This window comes from Limulus polyphemus, unplaced genomic scaffold, assembly GCF_000517525.1.
Source record: "Limulus polyphemus unplaced genomic scaffold, Limulus_polyphemus-2.1.2 Scaffold375, whole genome shotgun sequence".
In the NCBI taxonomy this organism is placed as follows: Eukaryota; Metazoa; Arthropoda; class Merostomata; order Xiphosura; family Limulidae; genus Limulus; species Limulus polyphemus.
In genome coordinates this window covers 453,788-470,984 of record NW_013665985.1, presented here as the reverse complement: position 1 = coordinate 470,984, position 17,197 = coordinate 453,788, and the positions used below count along the sequence as shown (strand labels likewise).

At 32.2% G+C, this 17,197-nt stretch overlaps 2 protein-coding genes across 13 annotated transcripts in view; one reads left to right on the top strand and one right to left on the bottom strand.

Annotated features, from left to right (window-relative positions):
• The window catches only part of LOC106457804 (nucleolar GTP-binding protein 2-like), a 66,016-nt gene extending 57,411 nt beyond the window's left edge, over window positions 1-8,605 (top strand). The window contains exons 13-15 of the mRNA XM_013917255.2: window positions 2,154-2,618; window positions 6,978-7,079; window positions 8,321-8,605. Of these exons, the coding sequence (XP_013772709.1) occupies window positions 2,154-2,618; window positions 6,978-7,079; window positions 8,321-8,428 (675 nt within the window). The 3' untranslated portion in view covers window positions 8,429-8,605. The remainder of the gene's footprint in view (window positions 1-2,153; window positions 2,619-6,977; window positions 7,080-8,320) is intronic.
• LOC106457803 (microtubule-actin cross-linking factor 1-like) overlaps window positions 8,597-17,197 on the bottom strand; it is a 248,974-nt gene continuing 240,373 nt past the window's right edge. For 9 of the 12 annotated variants that reach the window (XM_022383849.1, XM_022383850.1, XM_022383853.1 and 6 more), the window contains 5 exons: window positions 16,150-16,263; window positions 15,870-15,987; window positions 14,630-14,802; window positions 11,355-11,520; window positions 8,597-9,898 (listed from right to left, as the gene is read on the bottom strand). In XM_022383849.1, coding sequence (XP_022239557.1) covers window positions 9,576-9,898; window positions 11,355-11,520; window positions 14,630-14,802; window positions 15,870-15,987; window positions 16,150-16,263 — 894 coding nt within the window. In that variant the 3' untranslated portion in view covers window positions 8,597-9,575. Of the gene's footprint in view, window positions 9,899-11,354; window positions 11,521-12,903; window positions 13,011-14,629; window positions 14,803-15,869; window positions 15,988-16,149; window positions 16,264-17,197 lie in introns of those variants that run through there. The other 3 variants (XM_022383848.1, XM_022383857.1, XM_022383856.1) reach the window with 3 other exon arrangements.

Genomic DNA, 17,197 nt, shown 5'->3' with positions numbered 1-17,197 from the left:
ATACAGTCACATTTCAAGTACTATACATCATATATGTGTATAGATTATTGCTATTTTGAAAGAATTTCTTAAACATATTTTTCCTAAAGCATAGAATAGTAAATAAAGAAGTAAAGCAGACAATTATCTCTTCTAGTTAAGACCTTTGTATGTGACACACAAAAATTGATGTTTATCAGTGTTTTTTAATATTTACATTTAAATTAAGAAATTGAGTAATATATAGTACTAAAATTTGATTTATAATCTACAGTTTGATACCAAACTTATTGACATAAATTTATGAAATTGTAGTTCAATAAAATTTTTAGTGCGAGTCAACAAATGAGATCACGGCCTTTCACTCCTATACCGTCTCAAAAGGGTTATAAATTTATCAATATTTAGTGCTCAGTTTCAGATTGATGAAAGATAATAGCTGTATAGAAAACAGTTGGTGAGTCATTATTTACAAATTATTGGCCAATATCATTGCTGAGTGTTTTTAAGATATTAGAAAAATTAATGGCTGTGTGCTTGAATATTTTATTTTAAAACATAAAACTTTTAAACCAAAATAGTTTAGATTTAGAATTTTTTATTTAACCAATCTTTATTGTAAAATTATGTGAAATAGCTGAGATGACCAATAACAGTAAGATCATAGTTGGTATTTTTCTCTATCTGTAAAACATTTATGATGTGATGATCATAAAATAATTCTGAGCAAGTTGAACTATTGCGATATTGAGTTTTTTTTTTTTTGGTTTGCATCTAATATGGATGAAATACAAAAAAAAGATTTGAAATACCACAGGATTCCTTATCAAGACTTGTAATGAATTATTTATTATTTGCTGATAACATGAGGAATTTCTTTGCAGATAAAGGTTATGAAAACTTTAATGAGGAACTTAAAAATGTAGCTGAATGGTTGCATTCTAATAAACAGGCTATCAGTATAGAACTAGACAATTAGTATAATTTGCTAATTGATTTATCAACAGGCTCATTAACACCTTAAGTATGAAGTGGGCCAACTTGGAAGTGTGAAACTTTATGTAGTATATATATATATATTTATGAATTTATTAAGTATATCTTCATGAAATTTGGAAAGCTTTTAGTAAACATTATAAGTCTGTCATATAAAAAAAATAGCAGATTTTTTATAAAGATTTATCTCTGAATTTATGAAGCCTTTACTGAGTCAGTATGAGTAAAAGATGATTTTCGTTCTTAGAAAAAAAATATCTTCTTTTTTTTTTACATCTTATGTTTTTCATGTTACATTTGTTTAACCTCCTAAATGAATGAAAAATTTTTTGGTAAAACCAAATCTGTTATCCTTACTCTAACATTTACTGTAGTGAAATTATCAATGTATCGTGAAATGAAAAGTTGAAAGTATGAAATAAAATTAACAATACCCTTTTTTATTCTTCTTTGAATGTATTATTTTGCAAGATTTTCAATTTTCTTATATTCACCATTTTAACTGTTAATCTTTTCACATCTGTTTTCTTGTAATTGGATGGCTTTAGTGTCCTCTGTCAAATGCAGAAAATCATAGTAAGAACCCATTAGATATCGTGCTGGTGACATCACTTCTTTTCACTAAGTTTCACATCACTTTCAGAGCTGCATTTGAGAACACGTTATTAATAGTTTGTGTTTGTAATTGTTTGAACATTGTGAAAGCCATAAAGATATCCACAAGGTTAAATTCAGAAAGTAGGTGCAACACATGACAGAGAGATATGAAGATTGATCATTTTTTAAATATTTCCTTTTGAGATTAAAAAATAAAAAGTTAGGTAATATAAAAATCTGTTTTGATTCCAAGTTTATTTGAGAGGATTTTGATGAATGGAATTTTGAGTTTAAACTGAAACATTCAAATTGTTTTATAGGTTGATCTAAATGGATTGTTACGAAATTCATTTGCAAATATTTTTGTTAGAAATAATTAAATAGATAATTATTTAACATGAAGTTAAAAGTTACTCATTAGCAACATCTTTGTATGATGTTTTTTAAAATGTTAACATTGGTGTGTGATTATAATCAGTAATATTCTGAAAGAGTCAAGATACAGAGTTTAAGTTAAAACTTAAATGTAAGGTTTGTTAAGATGTTTGTAAGTAGTCACTGTTTGTCCATTTTTGCCAAAGGGTGAGGAGTCTCAAATGAATGATTTGACAGAACGGCCTAATAACATAAGTCACGAATTATTAGAGGTGAAAGATACAGCTGAAGATGTTGATTCTGTTACAAACTCACCTGAACCTCATATAATACAAGACCTACACCGTGTTAAAGTTGGTCCAGAATTTATAGGAGATGATGTAAAGCCATTAGAACAGCTCCCCGAAAGAGAAGTATTTGTGTCTGATGATGAAGAAGAACTAGAGGAAGGTGCAGAAAATGATGAGAAAGTTATACCTAAGAACACTCAAACCATAACCAAAAATGATGATTTAGTATCTTTTGATCAAGGTGAACAATCTCTTGACAGGATTAAGAAAGCAAAAGATGGTGATGATCATGTCAATCCTGTAGTTGAGCTTGCAGAGAATGATCTTTCAACATCTGGTGATGAGATCATTGCAATACACACTGACCAGGATATTAAAAAGGTGAGGTGTTCATCATGTTGTTTTATGTTTTCACACATGTTCATATTTTAGTTTGATAGATATAATTAGAAACTGTAATCTTTCTCAAACCAAGTACTTTCAATCATAGAGGTATAAAATTTGTATTAACCTTTTAGGTTTCTGTAGAAGTTAAACATAGCATTAAATCATTAAAGTAATAATTGTAAATATTTATAGATGGTACAAGCTAAAATTTAATTCATCTTATCATAGGATTAGAAAAACATTAACAGACACTAAGCACATTTAATAAGATAAGGATAGGTTTGAAATGGAACTACCAGAATAAATAGCTTGTTCTGATTTCTGGTATGATACTAAATTATAACAAATCAGTTATTTTATTAGTTTTTCAAAATTAGAAAAAACATACTTGCAATTTTTGTTAAAAAGTATATTATTGAAACAATTTTGTATTCTTGTATTTCAACAAGTGTGGTTTTATTTTTAGCAAAGTATAGCTGGTTTTATAAATCAAGATTATCACAATAGCATTAATATTAAAAATAGTTACTGTAATCATAGCACATATTGCATACAAACTATTACTTAAACTAGTAGTTTGCCATGGACAGAACTTGCACTGGTGTTTCTTCGTTTGAAATTTGTGAAATATGTTTTAATCTGGTAAAATTATTTTGGCACCCTTATCCCACATCTGCCATGTGGTGAATACAAATAGCTGTGGAGAAAAAGATGTTCTCTCCACAACTTTGTACTAGACTTATTGTCAGTTCTTTATACTGTGTATTGTGGCAGTTAAAAGCATAATATTACTCTATGATGCAAGGTAGTGAATGGTATGTAAACAAGTCAGTAATTTAATGTTTAAGAACATGGTAGTAATTATAAGGATATTACTTTTTCAATGTATTCAAGAGAAAAGACTGGAGTACTACAGATAAGCAAACATTATCTAAAAGTAATCACACTTTTGTAGAAATGTGATTTTTAAACCCTTTAATCAATTGTTGAGTTTAGAGTACATGTGATAATGAAACTTTTAGGTAGATTATGTAGGGGACCTAAATAAAAGCCACAGAAGTAGTAATTTACAAACATTTGGCAGGTAAAGAAAGTATGGTTATACAGTTTTTCCAAAAAGGGAGCAATGTAAATTGCATACAGGAGCAAGGACCCTTAACACACTTTTAATGAAGGTTGCATTGTATTGAAACTGAAATCAGTGGCAAAATATGTAATGATAAATTGTTTAATGCAGTATGCTGTAATTAATAATAAAATCATTTTATTTCATATGAAATTTTTAAATACTGTCCAAATATAAAGATATTTCTTACAACAAACATAAAAAATTCAAATTATTTAATTAACAGGAATTTATTTAAGGGACATGAAATAATTTAATATTTGTGTGCTTGTTCTTTTACTTGAGCCATAATTTAATGTATCTTATGACTGCATAGTGCATTAAGTAGTTTTCACAACCAGTGACAAGATATGGCTAAATTACATCTGAACAAGATAGTAAGCTTTTTACGTGGTTTGTTGGATCATGGAAATTAATAAATTTAATTTGTAGGCCTAGAATATTTTCAAAAATGATGAAAAAAAGTCCTGCAAAACAAATATTTGTAGCAAAACTTTTTTTATCCAGAAACTTTATAATATCAGCAAATAAAACAATCTTTGTGTCCACTATTCTAAATTCCCATACAATGCATTACATCCTCTCACATAAATAGCTATTTGCATTCAGTGCTGCCCCCTATATGCAAAATTTTGGGAGGATTTTCATGGGATACGTCCTTTTTCCCTCCATATTGGGGTGTTTGCCATCTTCAGTTCTTTCCCTCCACACGTGACTTCTTTGTTTTTGGAATCTTCTAGGTTGGGACACTGCTGTTTGTTTACCATCTGCTACTAATAGGGACTTATGGTCAGTTTTTTTTCCACCGATCTGTTTTTTGGAGCTACTTCTGTAGCTTTAGTGACACATGGGATATCTGCGATGCTATATTAAATTTTTTTTAGTTGCTCTTTTGTTTGAATATGAGATATCATTATTCATTTTACATGTTCAGCACCTTCCCATCCTGTACCTGTTTTACCTATGGGTTTTCTACATTTGTCTCATATGCTTGATGCTGACTGGGGTTCTGGATCGATTGGTCCCACCTCAATCAATTCTTGGGTCTTCCCCATTTTAATATGTAGTCCTTAATCACATTTTGGTAGGCTGTTTCTGCATGATTGCTCACAGTACACGTTCTTCATTTTTTTTTCACCATGTGATTCAGTACCAGTTCTGTGCCTTGACCTTTGGACTTTTTTCGGTTCTATATGTCTTTTGTGAGGAGGTCTGCATTTTACCTGACTTCCACATTTTGGGGGATTTTACCTACACCATTCATTGGATGTCTAGCTTCGGTTAGCTCCTTCCAAATGGGGGTAGTCTTAACATACTCATCTACTCCTTCCACAGTCAGCTCGGGTAATTGAATTTTTCAGTTGGATAAGATTTTCATGTTACATACCTCACATTCTGGTCTCATTGGGGGGTGTATTTTGAAACACCCCCTTCATCGTGAGCATCCATTCTCCTCCTCAAATGCAATTTGAAAGAGCTTTCTGTTTTCTGAGCCTTCACTTTGGGTTTTCCTCTTAATTTTCATCTTTCCCTTTTCGTCTATATGCATTGGTAGTTGAACATATCCCCCACGACATAGGGTTTACTGCTTCCTTCCCTTCTTTTGGATTGTTTTAATTCCCTGATTCTCATCTCCAAAGGGGCATTTCCTGTCATTTTAAATTTGTGTGAGATGGTTTACATTACACAGACATCTTTTCGATGCTGGATGTCAATTTCCTGGATCGATCAATCCATTTCACCCCTATGTGGATGTCAGTTCCTAGTGGCTAGGTTTTGGAGCTAGAGCTGAACCAATTAACATAAGTCCTCACATATGTATTATAGATGTCTATTCCCTCACTCATTTAAACTCTTGTTACTCCATCTGTGTTGTGGGTCTTGCAGATTACTACAGTTCTTCCCCTTCCACTTTCCCTCAATGTTCTTATTATTCCGAGGATCTTACTGAACTTTATTTTCTGTCATTTTAAATTTATGAGAGATGGTTTACATTACACACACATTTTTTTTATGCAAGATGTCAATTTCCTGGATCAATCAATCAATTTCTCACATTATCATCATGGGTCGGGGGGTATGAGAATTCTTCTGGTCTCATGAATTTGAGGTGAAGACAGTATGATCCTCTTTCCTACCCCCTCAGGGATTTGGCTCCCAGTGGCCTGGATTTTGAGTTGTGTAGTCAACTTGCCAGTGGTATCATCCTCTTTCCTACCCCCCCACATGGATGTTGGTACTTGACTTGCCATGTACAGTCTTTCGTGCCCTAGCCACTCTACACCTAGGGGCACATCCTTTTCATCTTACCCACTTTTATGTTTCCGGGATTGAGTTTAATATATATTCTATGGTTCGGATCCCTATCTTGCCATAGTTCTCTCCAACTTGGATGTCCTCCTCCATATTTCCACAACGGGTGAAGAGTATACCTGGTATAAAAGTGTATGATCTTCTACAATAAGGATCTACTCTGGGGGTGTCCGTTGGACGCTTTCAAAGGATGCTTCATTATTTCTCATGCACCAGTCCATCCACCATTTCAATGTGGGATTCTAGCTATTTGTGTGAGAAGAGGTAATGAAGTTATAATTTTCCCATACTGGAAATATATTTCTGGTAGGCCTGTCTTCAACAGGGAGTAAAAGGAATAAATTAATAATGAAATAATACTGCTGTCCCATTACTAAATTACTGGATTAACACATATACACAAATTATGGCATAGCAAATTCAAATCCTCCCCCAGCCTTTTATGAAATGTGCAGCTGAAGCCAAAACTACCAAATGTCCAGATTTCAACAAGTACCAGACAGACCTTAGTGAATCCACAGGCTGCATTTTACATAATTTTTTATTATTTTATCTGACAATAATCTGTGTTTTGATGTTTTCGTTAAAAGTATGAAGTGTTGCATACACTGTGTTTATATGTTCAGTTTCCATTTCAGCTCCCACAAAGTAATTTTACCTACTTTAACACATATGAATTTGTACAGTTGATGTTATCCAAGTCATTCTAACCTTTCTAACAACATGATAGCATGTTTATTTTCAAATTAAATTTTTCAGTGTTTTTGATAGAAGGCTTTGTACTTTTAATGGCAATATAAAATCAATCTACTTTAAGGTAATTCCATTCTGAGGTGTTAAGCATTTATAATTTTTGCTTTATTTGGAATTAAGTAAGGATTAAGTTGTCAAATTAAGTTTTGTTTTTTATGCAGACAAGCAGTGGAAACTTTGTTGTTACATCTGGTGGAAAGAGTAAAAAGCGAAAATTCAAAGAAGATGCTGAGGTTTCAGACAAGAAACTTACTAGTAAAGAGGTATAAAGTGTAAATTACATTTGTGCTCAGTTTAAATAATGCTAACTTTTGGAATGAACTCGATAATTTTAATGTCAATTAGTTAAAAGTGAAGACTAACAATATGTGACTTGTCCAAGTTTAAGTATTAGGTCATCAAGAAATTAATGTCACGTTTAGGAACACTTTCACTAACCCCCCCCCCCCCAAAACGTACATCAAGTATAATAGTTAAACGAACTGCCTAAACGTCACGTTAGTATAATCTATAATGTGTAAAGTTTAGTATACTCTAATTCCTTATAGTGATGGCACATATTTGGCATGTAATGCTATAAGAAGGGAAACAATGCCTCTTTAGTCAAAAAGAATATCAAAGAGGTTTATAGAAATGTTTTGAACATTCGTAAGTGTCAACATGGTTCAGCAAATTTTGTTCAGGTGACCTTAGTTTTAAAAACTGTGATGGCAGGGGCCAACATGTTGGAATTTATATTGATGCCCTAGAGAAGCTTGTTGAGTCTAACCAAAGACAACACACACTCATGAAATTGCATGTCTCTCATGAAACAATATGTAAACATCTAAGGAATATGGAAAAATTCCATAAAAGGTATTTGGATGCCTCATGAACTCTCCGATAATCATCGTTTCCTACGTGTTAATGTTGCTTCGTCTCTTCTGGCGCATGAACTATTTTTGGGCAGGATTGTTACCGGTGATGAAAAATGGATTCTCTATGCAAATTTAAATGCCAAAAACAATGGCTCAGTCCTAGACAAAAACCACTTCCTACCCCACTTTGCATTTGGTGGGACATCAAAGGAGTAATTCATTTCGAACTCCTCAATCCACAGCGAACTGTCAATGCAGAGATATATAGTCAGCAACTAGAATGTTTAAACCACACCCTTCATCGGAAAGGTGTTCTTCTTCTCCACAACAATGCAAATCCACATGTGGCACATTTGATGCAACACAAGATTATGGACTTGGATTGGGAAGTTCTCCAGATTTACCATTTTTTTTTGTTAGCTGCAACACCATGTTAATGGGAAAAACGTATGCAAATATGGAAGGTTTTAAAGAGGACATCCACATGTTTTTTGCTTCAAAGCCAAGTTATTTCTTTTATCAGAGCATTAACAACCTGATTGTAAGATGGAAAAGCAACATTAATTTCTTGATGACCTAATATAATAATGGTTTATATATTTAACACTTTTTAATGTTAATTTCAACATTTGATTTTTACTTTTCAGAAAAGAAAACTGGAGCGAAAGAAGAAAAAAGTTGGGGTTCACTTTTATGAATATGCTAATGTGAAAAATCGTAATCGTAGGAGAAAAAAACCTCACAATTTAATTTAGAAGGGACATTTAAGCCTCTAAACTCCATTATTTTGATCACATATTACTTACAGGAAATTCAAGCACTTTACCATTCACCCTCTGAATTCATGTATATTATTGGGTTACTGTTTCTGATCCTGCCTACAATGTGCAACAGTGAAATAAAAATAAAGGACTCACAGTTGATAAGGCTAATATTATTTCTGTTTATTGAATTACATAAAAGCAACAATTACATTGAACGACAGGGTTTTATTAAACAATACTCATAATTTGAGACCAAGGTTATTAATCCCAAGTTAAGTCCCATCACCTAACCTTGGCTTACAAGAATTGTCATGTGTGTGTTGTAAAGACACTTCTAAAGGAATGTATACATCCCGATAATTTAAAATAACTGTTCAATAAGCATATCATTTCTGGGAAAAGCAATTGGTTAAATAAACAGAAGAGCTGCCACAAACATGAACCTACTACAGAGCAACACAAATAATGACTTTTGGCAACTTTTAACACAACAAAACCCACTTAAAAGATTGGCACTTTGAACAAAACATGATCTTCACAGTGATATAAGATAGGCCCCAGTGAGCACATAAACAACTTGTTAGGAAAGTAATTACAACTCTAGAGATCATCCAAGCCCTTACAATACCCAGAATATATGTTCTTCACTTTTTTGCTGTGACCCTTAGCAAAGCTCAGTTGAGATTCTCCATATCAAGTTTGGGGAACTATTTCCTTGCCCTCTTATTCCGATGCCATAAGTTTTTAGCGGAATGTTAGGAGAGCATTACAGAATTTTTTTTCCCTAACTTTAACAGTGCTCAAAAAGCATTTCATTAAGCTCTTTTTTTCAAAAGTTCCTTAAAACTACAACTTTATTAAATACTCAAGCTTCAATGATTAAAATAAAACTAGTTTTCTTTTTTTTTTCTATGCCATCTTTCTTGTTTAGATTAGTCCTAGCCAGTATTAAGGTTGAAGTAGTTCATCATTGTGTGCTAAACACTAAAAAAAATAAGCTGGAAATTAAATGCTGATAACAGACGTACTCTTCATCGCACAAAATTTGGGTTGTAATTTGAGCAACGATACTTCAAAGAATGGTAAATAACTACTTCAAGATCACAGTTCAGGTTACGTCTGAATATTGGTTATCCAGTTATTTCCATCTCTCTTTGCCTTTGATCCCATCAGCCCTACCAGTTGAAGACGAAGATGTTTTCCGTGCTGTGGGAATCCGTGTTCCTGGTGTAGAGCTAGCACTCTTTGTGGCTGATGTTTGAGATGAGCCACTAGGTGTTCTCTGTCTGCCAGTGCTTGCTGGGATTTTAGTACTACCCACTGGTGTTCTGCGGGCACTTCGATAAGCTTCCACACTATCAGTAGACAAGTCACTGCCAGCTCTGCTTGGTGGCTTGCTTGATGGTCTGCTAGAGGGACGACTTCCATTTCTGCTAGTAGGGCGACTTGATGTTTTGGTACCTGCCAAAAAAAAATCATGCTGAAACCCAAAACTTGAGTTCAAAATATTTTTAACAGGGCATTATACATGAACTAATAGTATTAAATTGAAAAATAAAATGATTTATACCATTAGTGGTGATAAAAGACATAAAAGTATTATTCACCTTCTTAACTACCATAATGTAGAGATTAAGTGTTCTAGATAAAACTAGTGAATATATATGCTGAGTCATCTGAGAAAGTGGTAGAGAAGTTGGTCTAAGCAAATGCTGTACTACCATTAAGGAATTAACTGGTGCTAACAAGAAGGTACATCATTACTGTCCAACTTAAGCTGGTAGGTGTGCAGAGAATTCATTACATTGAGATGTTCTTTTGTCTTGCAGATAGTTCCATTTAGGTTGTTCGAGTGTAGAAATTTGACTTTTACAAGCATTTCATTATTTCGACCAACATTAACTGAGCCAGTTTGTATTTTAGTTACAAGGATGTTAAAGTGTAGAAATTCTATTATTTTGTCAAGATTAAAGTTTCCTGCCTTTCTACAGTTTGCACAAAAAAGAAGCTCAATGTACTTTTAACAGTAATACTTTAAAGCTTCAGGTGCTAGAACTTCAACATGTTAAAAATATACTTCGTATTTGATCATGTTAAGAATTAAAAATTTGTTGCCTAATTTCTGAAAAAGTTTACTCATGAAAAATCTATTAAAGACTAGAAATTACTCTTAAAATCAACAAATTTCTCTTCTCACATTAATTTACCACCAAGAAAATGTTTGTTTATTCTTGATATTCATTCAAAGCTACAGAAAGGCTATCTGCACTAGCCATCCCTAATTTTGAACTGGGAGATTAGAGGAAAAAACAGCTAATAAATAGCACCCCAGCACCAATTATTTGGCTAGTCTATTCATGCTTATAACAAACACATTGCCTCAAAGTGGTAACAGAACACAAACCATAGACCCTCAGATTTGCAGTCTGCCAGATCCTTCTCCAAAAAAAATTTTACTGTAAATTTATGAAGTTTCCACAACAAGATACCTAGAAATTAGGAGACTGCTATATCTCTGGCTATGAAAAATAAAGCAATGCAAGTTACATGTTCTATCTCATCACTACCTGCATATCTTATGATCTATATCAATACTACCCCATTTAATAAAAGTGAATTAATTATTTAATCTCTTGATTTTTAATAAACACTCTCTGAAGTTCTACATTTATTTTGATATAATAAAAACCACCTTGAACCTGGATAAGTGTTCATAAATAAAACAAGAATTAGGTTGAGTTACTAAAGCTAGCCACATTTATGTTAGTTCAATAAAATTATTAATAGAAAAACTATCAACAAGCTTACTTAAGATTTGGAAAAAGATACATAGTATGGAGTGAGAGTTTTTAAAATGCAACCTAGAGATTTAAATGAGAGTAACATTTCTGTACTAAGATCTAACAGAGTTCCTGACCTGATGGAGTACCCCGATGAGCTGTAGGAGTCAGCCATGGCCGTCCAGACCTGGCACCAAAGCTATCAGTCTCACTGAAACTAGGACCACTTTCACTACTTGTGTCTGCAGTACCTGAAGTTCGACGCTTTTGAAGAGGTGTGCTTCGTTCACTTTTCTCACGAACCTACAAGGAAAAGTATGAAGTTGGAAGTGTTCATTGCAAAATTAGATATGCACATGTAACAACTTTAGATCAAAAGCTTTGAAAGCAGATAGAAGAAATTTAAAATAAAATAGTACAGTACAAGTTATTAATGTTACTGGTAGATGTGCACAAGTTGTGTAAGAATAGTTATATAAACTTAAGTTTGCTGACAATACTTTGGAATCATTGCAAGTTAATAGCACCAGCAAAAACAAGTTCTTGAACTTCTTCATTCTGGTTCATTTTACAGTATCCTCAACCATTACTAAAGAGAAAAACTATATACACATACAACAGGGCCAAAGTAACTATGAACTAAAACCTTTTTGTCTAAAAATTGTCCTAAGTAAAAAAAAATTAATTTTTTGTTTGTTTCTAATTACTTCGTGCCATATGAATAAGATAATTATTTCATTGTACAGTATTCCTTTATCTAAAACTCGCTGGATTTAATAACTAGAGAAAGTTTGAAAATTATTATGAATTTTGTGAACAACAAGGACCTTAAGAATGTTTAAAATGATCAACAGTGTTTAATATATTATAACAGATAATTTGACAGTACTGCAGTAATTAATCTGGCTATAAAAAAAACAATCCTTTTTTTTGTTAAGATGATGAACATAAAATCTTTCTTGAAGATAAATTTAACTGGAACTGGTAGTCTTACAGTAAGGTTCAATTACATTTACAATACTAATACAGCTCTTACCTGTGTCATATCCTTCCAAGTTATGGAGCATCAACATGGTTGTTCATATTAAGACTCAAAAGTTTAACTTAACTAAAGTGCAACTAGAGAGAGAGAGAGAGATAGTGAGTAGGTTACAGTGCAAGGAGATATAAGGTGCAGTATGTATAAGTGAGATTCATGAAAGTTCCTAATTTAGGTCAAGCTGATCATAATTATTTTCATTCCCCTATTTATTTTTTATATAAATATTACAATGAAACTTCAAAGTGCTTAAACATGACCAAACATTAGTGTGTAATAAAATCATGAATATACAAGTCTTTTTTTTATCAGAAGCAAAGAATTATGGAGATCTTTTACTTTACTGCATTAGTTTGAATGTTTTCTCTCTAAATGTGTAATAATTTTGCATGTAAAGTACGTATCATGCAAAATGCCTGTATCCTAGAAGTATATGCAACATCAAGAAAACTAATTCATACAGAAGAGATACTTAACATTTACAGAATACTGCCTGTATCTTATTGAGAAATGTGTTGTTGTATTATAGTAACATATTATCATGCAGAAGTGTGCCTATATCCTAATGTGATATATATCATGCAAAAGAAAGCCAGCCAACCCACTTAACTAGAAGTACATCCACAGAAACATTTAATTGTTTTTACCCAGCAGTAAACAGGGATGCGAGAGTTGGAGTCAGATGGAACTGGTCTATAGAAGGATGGCTCGAGAACTCCTTGAACTGGTAAACATCGCATGAGAAGAAAGGGGGCTGAAAGAAGATTGAGGAGATAACAGAAGATAACAGGATGATAAAGAAGAGAGCTTAACAAGTTGAATGTCTGAAATACTGCTTTAATTTCTTTCAACAATTTTGCAGTTTTCTTTGTACTATACAAATAGGAAAAGTAATCTTTTAATAACATTAAATTGCACAAGGTACCTTTTAATAAAAAAAATTCAAATTTAATTTATGATAGCTGTTGGATTAGTTTAAGTAGGATCTGAAACTCCATGTTTTTATAGGATTTTTTTCCTCATCATATCCTGAAATACAGATAGAGAAAGTAAGAAATAAAAATTAAATCTTGCTCTGCTATCCAATATAATTCCAGTAAATTATTGGAAATTTGGTGAGTTACACAGTGATGAAGAAACAGTAGAAACAGGTTGAATGGTCTCAAATCTTGCAACTTACCTGAATAAGCAGCACTCTCAAAATACAGCGAGCAAATTCACAAGCACAGAAACCAGCACATATATATATATATATATTAGGTTAGTAACACAGTAGTTTTTCTTGCATTTAGTAAAAGAACACTACTTTTAATGGAATGTTACATTCTTACAGCTATTGATTTAATATCTACTGCCTTAAAATGTAATAAGAATTCCAGAAATTTTAAATTAAATTTGGCCAAATAGAAGTTTTTCAATATTGACTGAAGTTTGTATATTTAAAAACCAAAATCATGTATAACAGGAAGTACTGTTTATTAAAATACGTTTCTGATTTTATATATTTGTTTTCAACTTTAGCAAGGATAAGGTACAAAATGTATGCAATTATTATGTCAAGGATGTATGATATTTTAGCTTCTTGTAAGTAGTATGCATATAATAAAATTTCAACTATCCCATTGGTTTTTTAGGCATTTTACTTGATGCTAGAGTTCATTAGGTTTGGTTATAACATACAAAATCTTAGTTGATGAGCTCTGGTAGTGAGGAAAAAGGCCTTCTTAGCATACAATAAACAATGTGTGGTTAAAATACTATTATACATACTGTTCTTAATATCACAAAAACACATAATGACAATCAATATAAACTTACACTTGACATCACAGATGCATTTTAATTGCTACTGACTATCAAACTTACACTTGACATAACAGATACATTGTAATTGCTACTGACTATCAAACTTACACTTGACATAACAGATACATTGTAATTGCTACTGACTATCAAACCTACACTTGACACAAAGAGATGAAACTTAGTATTTCTAAGGATTTTATGAGTGTAAGCAAAGAAAAACATATGATACACTACCCCTTTTGTTCATACTGAATATCCAACTTATACTGGACAAGCAACATGCTCCACACTAAAACTGAACACCATAATGTGCATGGCATGAATTCCAGGAGAATTAACATGGATTATGATACAATTACAGTAATTAAGGAGACTTCTGAGGTCAAGTTTGGAGAGCAATAATTTCAAATATTTTTGTATTAATTCTGATGTTTCCTAGAATGAGTGTTTTTAGTTGGCATACATAGGATGAATGTTCAGTCAAATTTTGAGTAGCTGTCGAACTTGGTGATTTCTTCCTCCAAACATAACTCCAGAAAGTGTCATTGTAACGGGTGATAAACAAACCTTCGTGATGGGCCCTGTGGATGGGATTGAGCCTGAGCGGCCAAAGGAAGATCCGCTATGGGAGGACTGTGATGCATTAGAGCTGGGCTTGGCTCGGAATGGAGACATGGATTGGCTGACCCCCTCAGCTAGAGTAAATTGTTCCCGCAACTCAACATTGGTGCGTCCCTTGGCTGTGGTAGCAAACATAACAAAAAAATGTGCCATGCAGGTGATTGTGAAACAAAATAGACAAAACAAAATGCTCATGCAGGAATTCAACATTAAAAATGTTTCTTTACAAACAAAAAAATCATCCTGTTATAACATTTACTACAAAAACAAAATTAATTCTTTTGGAAAAAATTAATGTTTTCTACTCCTGGGAAAGCCATGTTGGAAGTAAGCAAAGTTAGTGATTATAATGCTATTGGCCTGCTTCATCTGCACCAAAAATTACCCATTGTTTACTAGAATGATTGACAGTTGGACAAGAATATAAAAACAAAAATACACAGAAGAATGAATTAGTACAAATTGGTCAAGTTTTTCTTGAAAATATGACACATACAACATGTAAGTGCAAGCCAAACAAATTTATGACAATATAACATGAAAAAGAAGAAGAGAATAAATAAATAAGAACAAGACAAGTATGTAGTGACGATACAGAACAGATACATAAAAAAAAAGGTATAAATAAACCAGAATGCATACATAAAGCACTCACTGGCATTTCTTACCACTGGTTAATTGAACCACACTGCTATAGATGATCATTCACTAATTTGTTACATAATATGTGTCCTTTTGTATGTCATAAGAACAGTATGAATCAGATTATTAGTACTAAATGGAAAATGCTTATCTTGTAATGAAATAAACAATGTAAAGATTTGTTAGTAGGAAAAAGGTGCATTTTTAAAGCACACAAACTGAAAACAAAAAATGTTAAATAAAACTTCAATTTTAAAAATAAAATTGTAAAATTATGGTTTAAGTAAATAACTGGATAAAAATTGAAATTAATTATTTTTCATAATAAAAAGTATGAAAGTAATAGTTATGTAGAGTAAAGTGAACAACCAAGTATAATAATGTTTGGATTATTGTAATTCACCACAAATACAACAATGTCAAATATACTTGTTCAGAATGTATGATATTGATCTACGATATGTTTTTTAAGTCATGTATTTCCATTTCATTAATCTTTTTCCGGAATTAACTTTACAGAGAACAATAAATGAATAGTAATTACCTCGGCAGGGATCATTCTTCACAAGAAATTCATCAAGTGCCACCCAACCACCCCCTACACGTACCATCACGGTACTGCGCAAGATACGAACCAGTCGCAACTTCTGAGATTCACCAAACTAGAACAAAAAGATAGATTATCTCAACACTGGTAACATCAAAAAATGTATTCTGATTAGGTAATTCCTTTAGAAAAACCAGTGATTAAAAAATTAAACAGGTTTTTGCTATTATGAAATGGTTTCAAATAAAGATAAAGCTATAAAAATAATCATACTTACACGATATTTGCCTTCACCGACCTGGTAGACCTTAAACTTGTGAACACACAAGCATTGGGCTACCTGTCTCTGAACTTCATCCTGAATTTTCTCAGCATCAGTTTTTGGACGTCCCTTGAACAAAAAAAATGCTATTTATATGTTCACTATGATAAATCTTCTGGGATTAGGAACCAAGAGTGTATATTAATAAGACTACAAAGAATACAATTTTTCAGTGTTTTTACCTAAAAAGAAACCAAGTTTTTGAAAGTGATTAATTTTCAAATTAACAAAATTCAAGTGATTAAACAAAATTAACAGAATTTTTTTGTTATGTATTTTACATATGTCTACCAAATTTAAATCTAAGTCTGATTACGTACATACATACAATCTTGTTATTCAGTGAAGACTATACAAGCAAAAGATTATATGTTGAATACCATTCAACCGTTTAAAAATGTTTAACTAGCATAGATCACAGTGACTGTACTGCTCTTGTCAATGGGCTACTAATTTATTTTTTAAGATAACATATCAGATGTATATTTAATGAATAATTCATTCAAAATTACAGATGTCCAATGCCAGGGACTATATATACCATTTAACAAACCTCTGTGAAATGGTATGGTATCAGTATATGCTGTACAATACGAAGAACTTGTATAACACTGAAACATTGTTAAATCGCAAGACAAGAAACCTTAACACTTTCAAAAGGTATATCTTCCTTTTTCAAGTGATTTTAGAGTGAAAAGAAAATATAAGTTGTGAAATCTAGTGATCTTTAGAGACATTAAAGGGTTTCTAAGCCTGCCTACCCTGACAAGATAGAAGTAATTAAGTTGGCTTTGAATTGGAAAGTTGAAGGTATGACAGTGATTTCCAGTATATTAAAAGATGGGAATAAGATGCAAAAAAGGGATAGTGAGAATGAAAATAAAAAAAGAGAGAAAAAAAAAAAGAACAAGTTTAAAATTTCAACACAGAGACCCCTATGTTATTACTAATAAGAAATAATAATTGTCAGGCTTTTTTGGTAAGCAAGATGGACAATTACAAT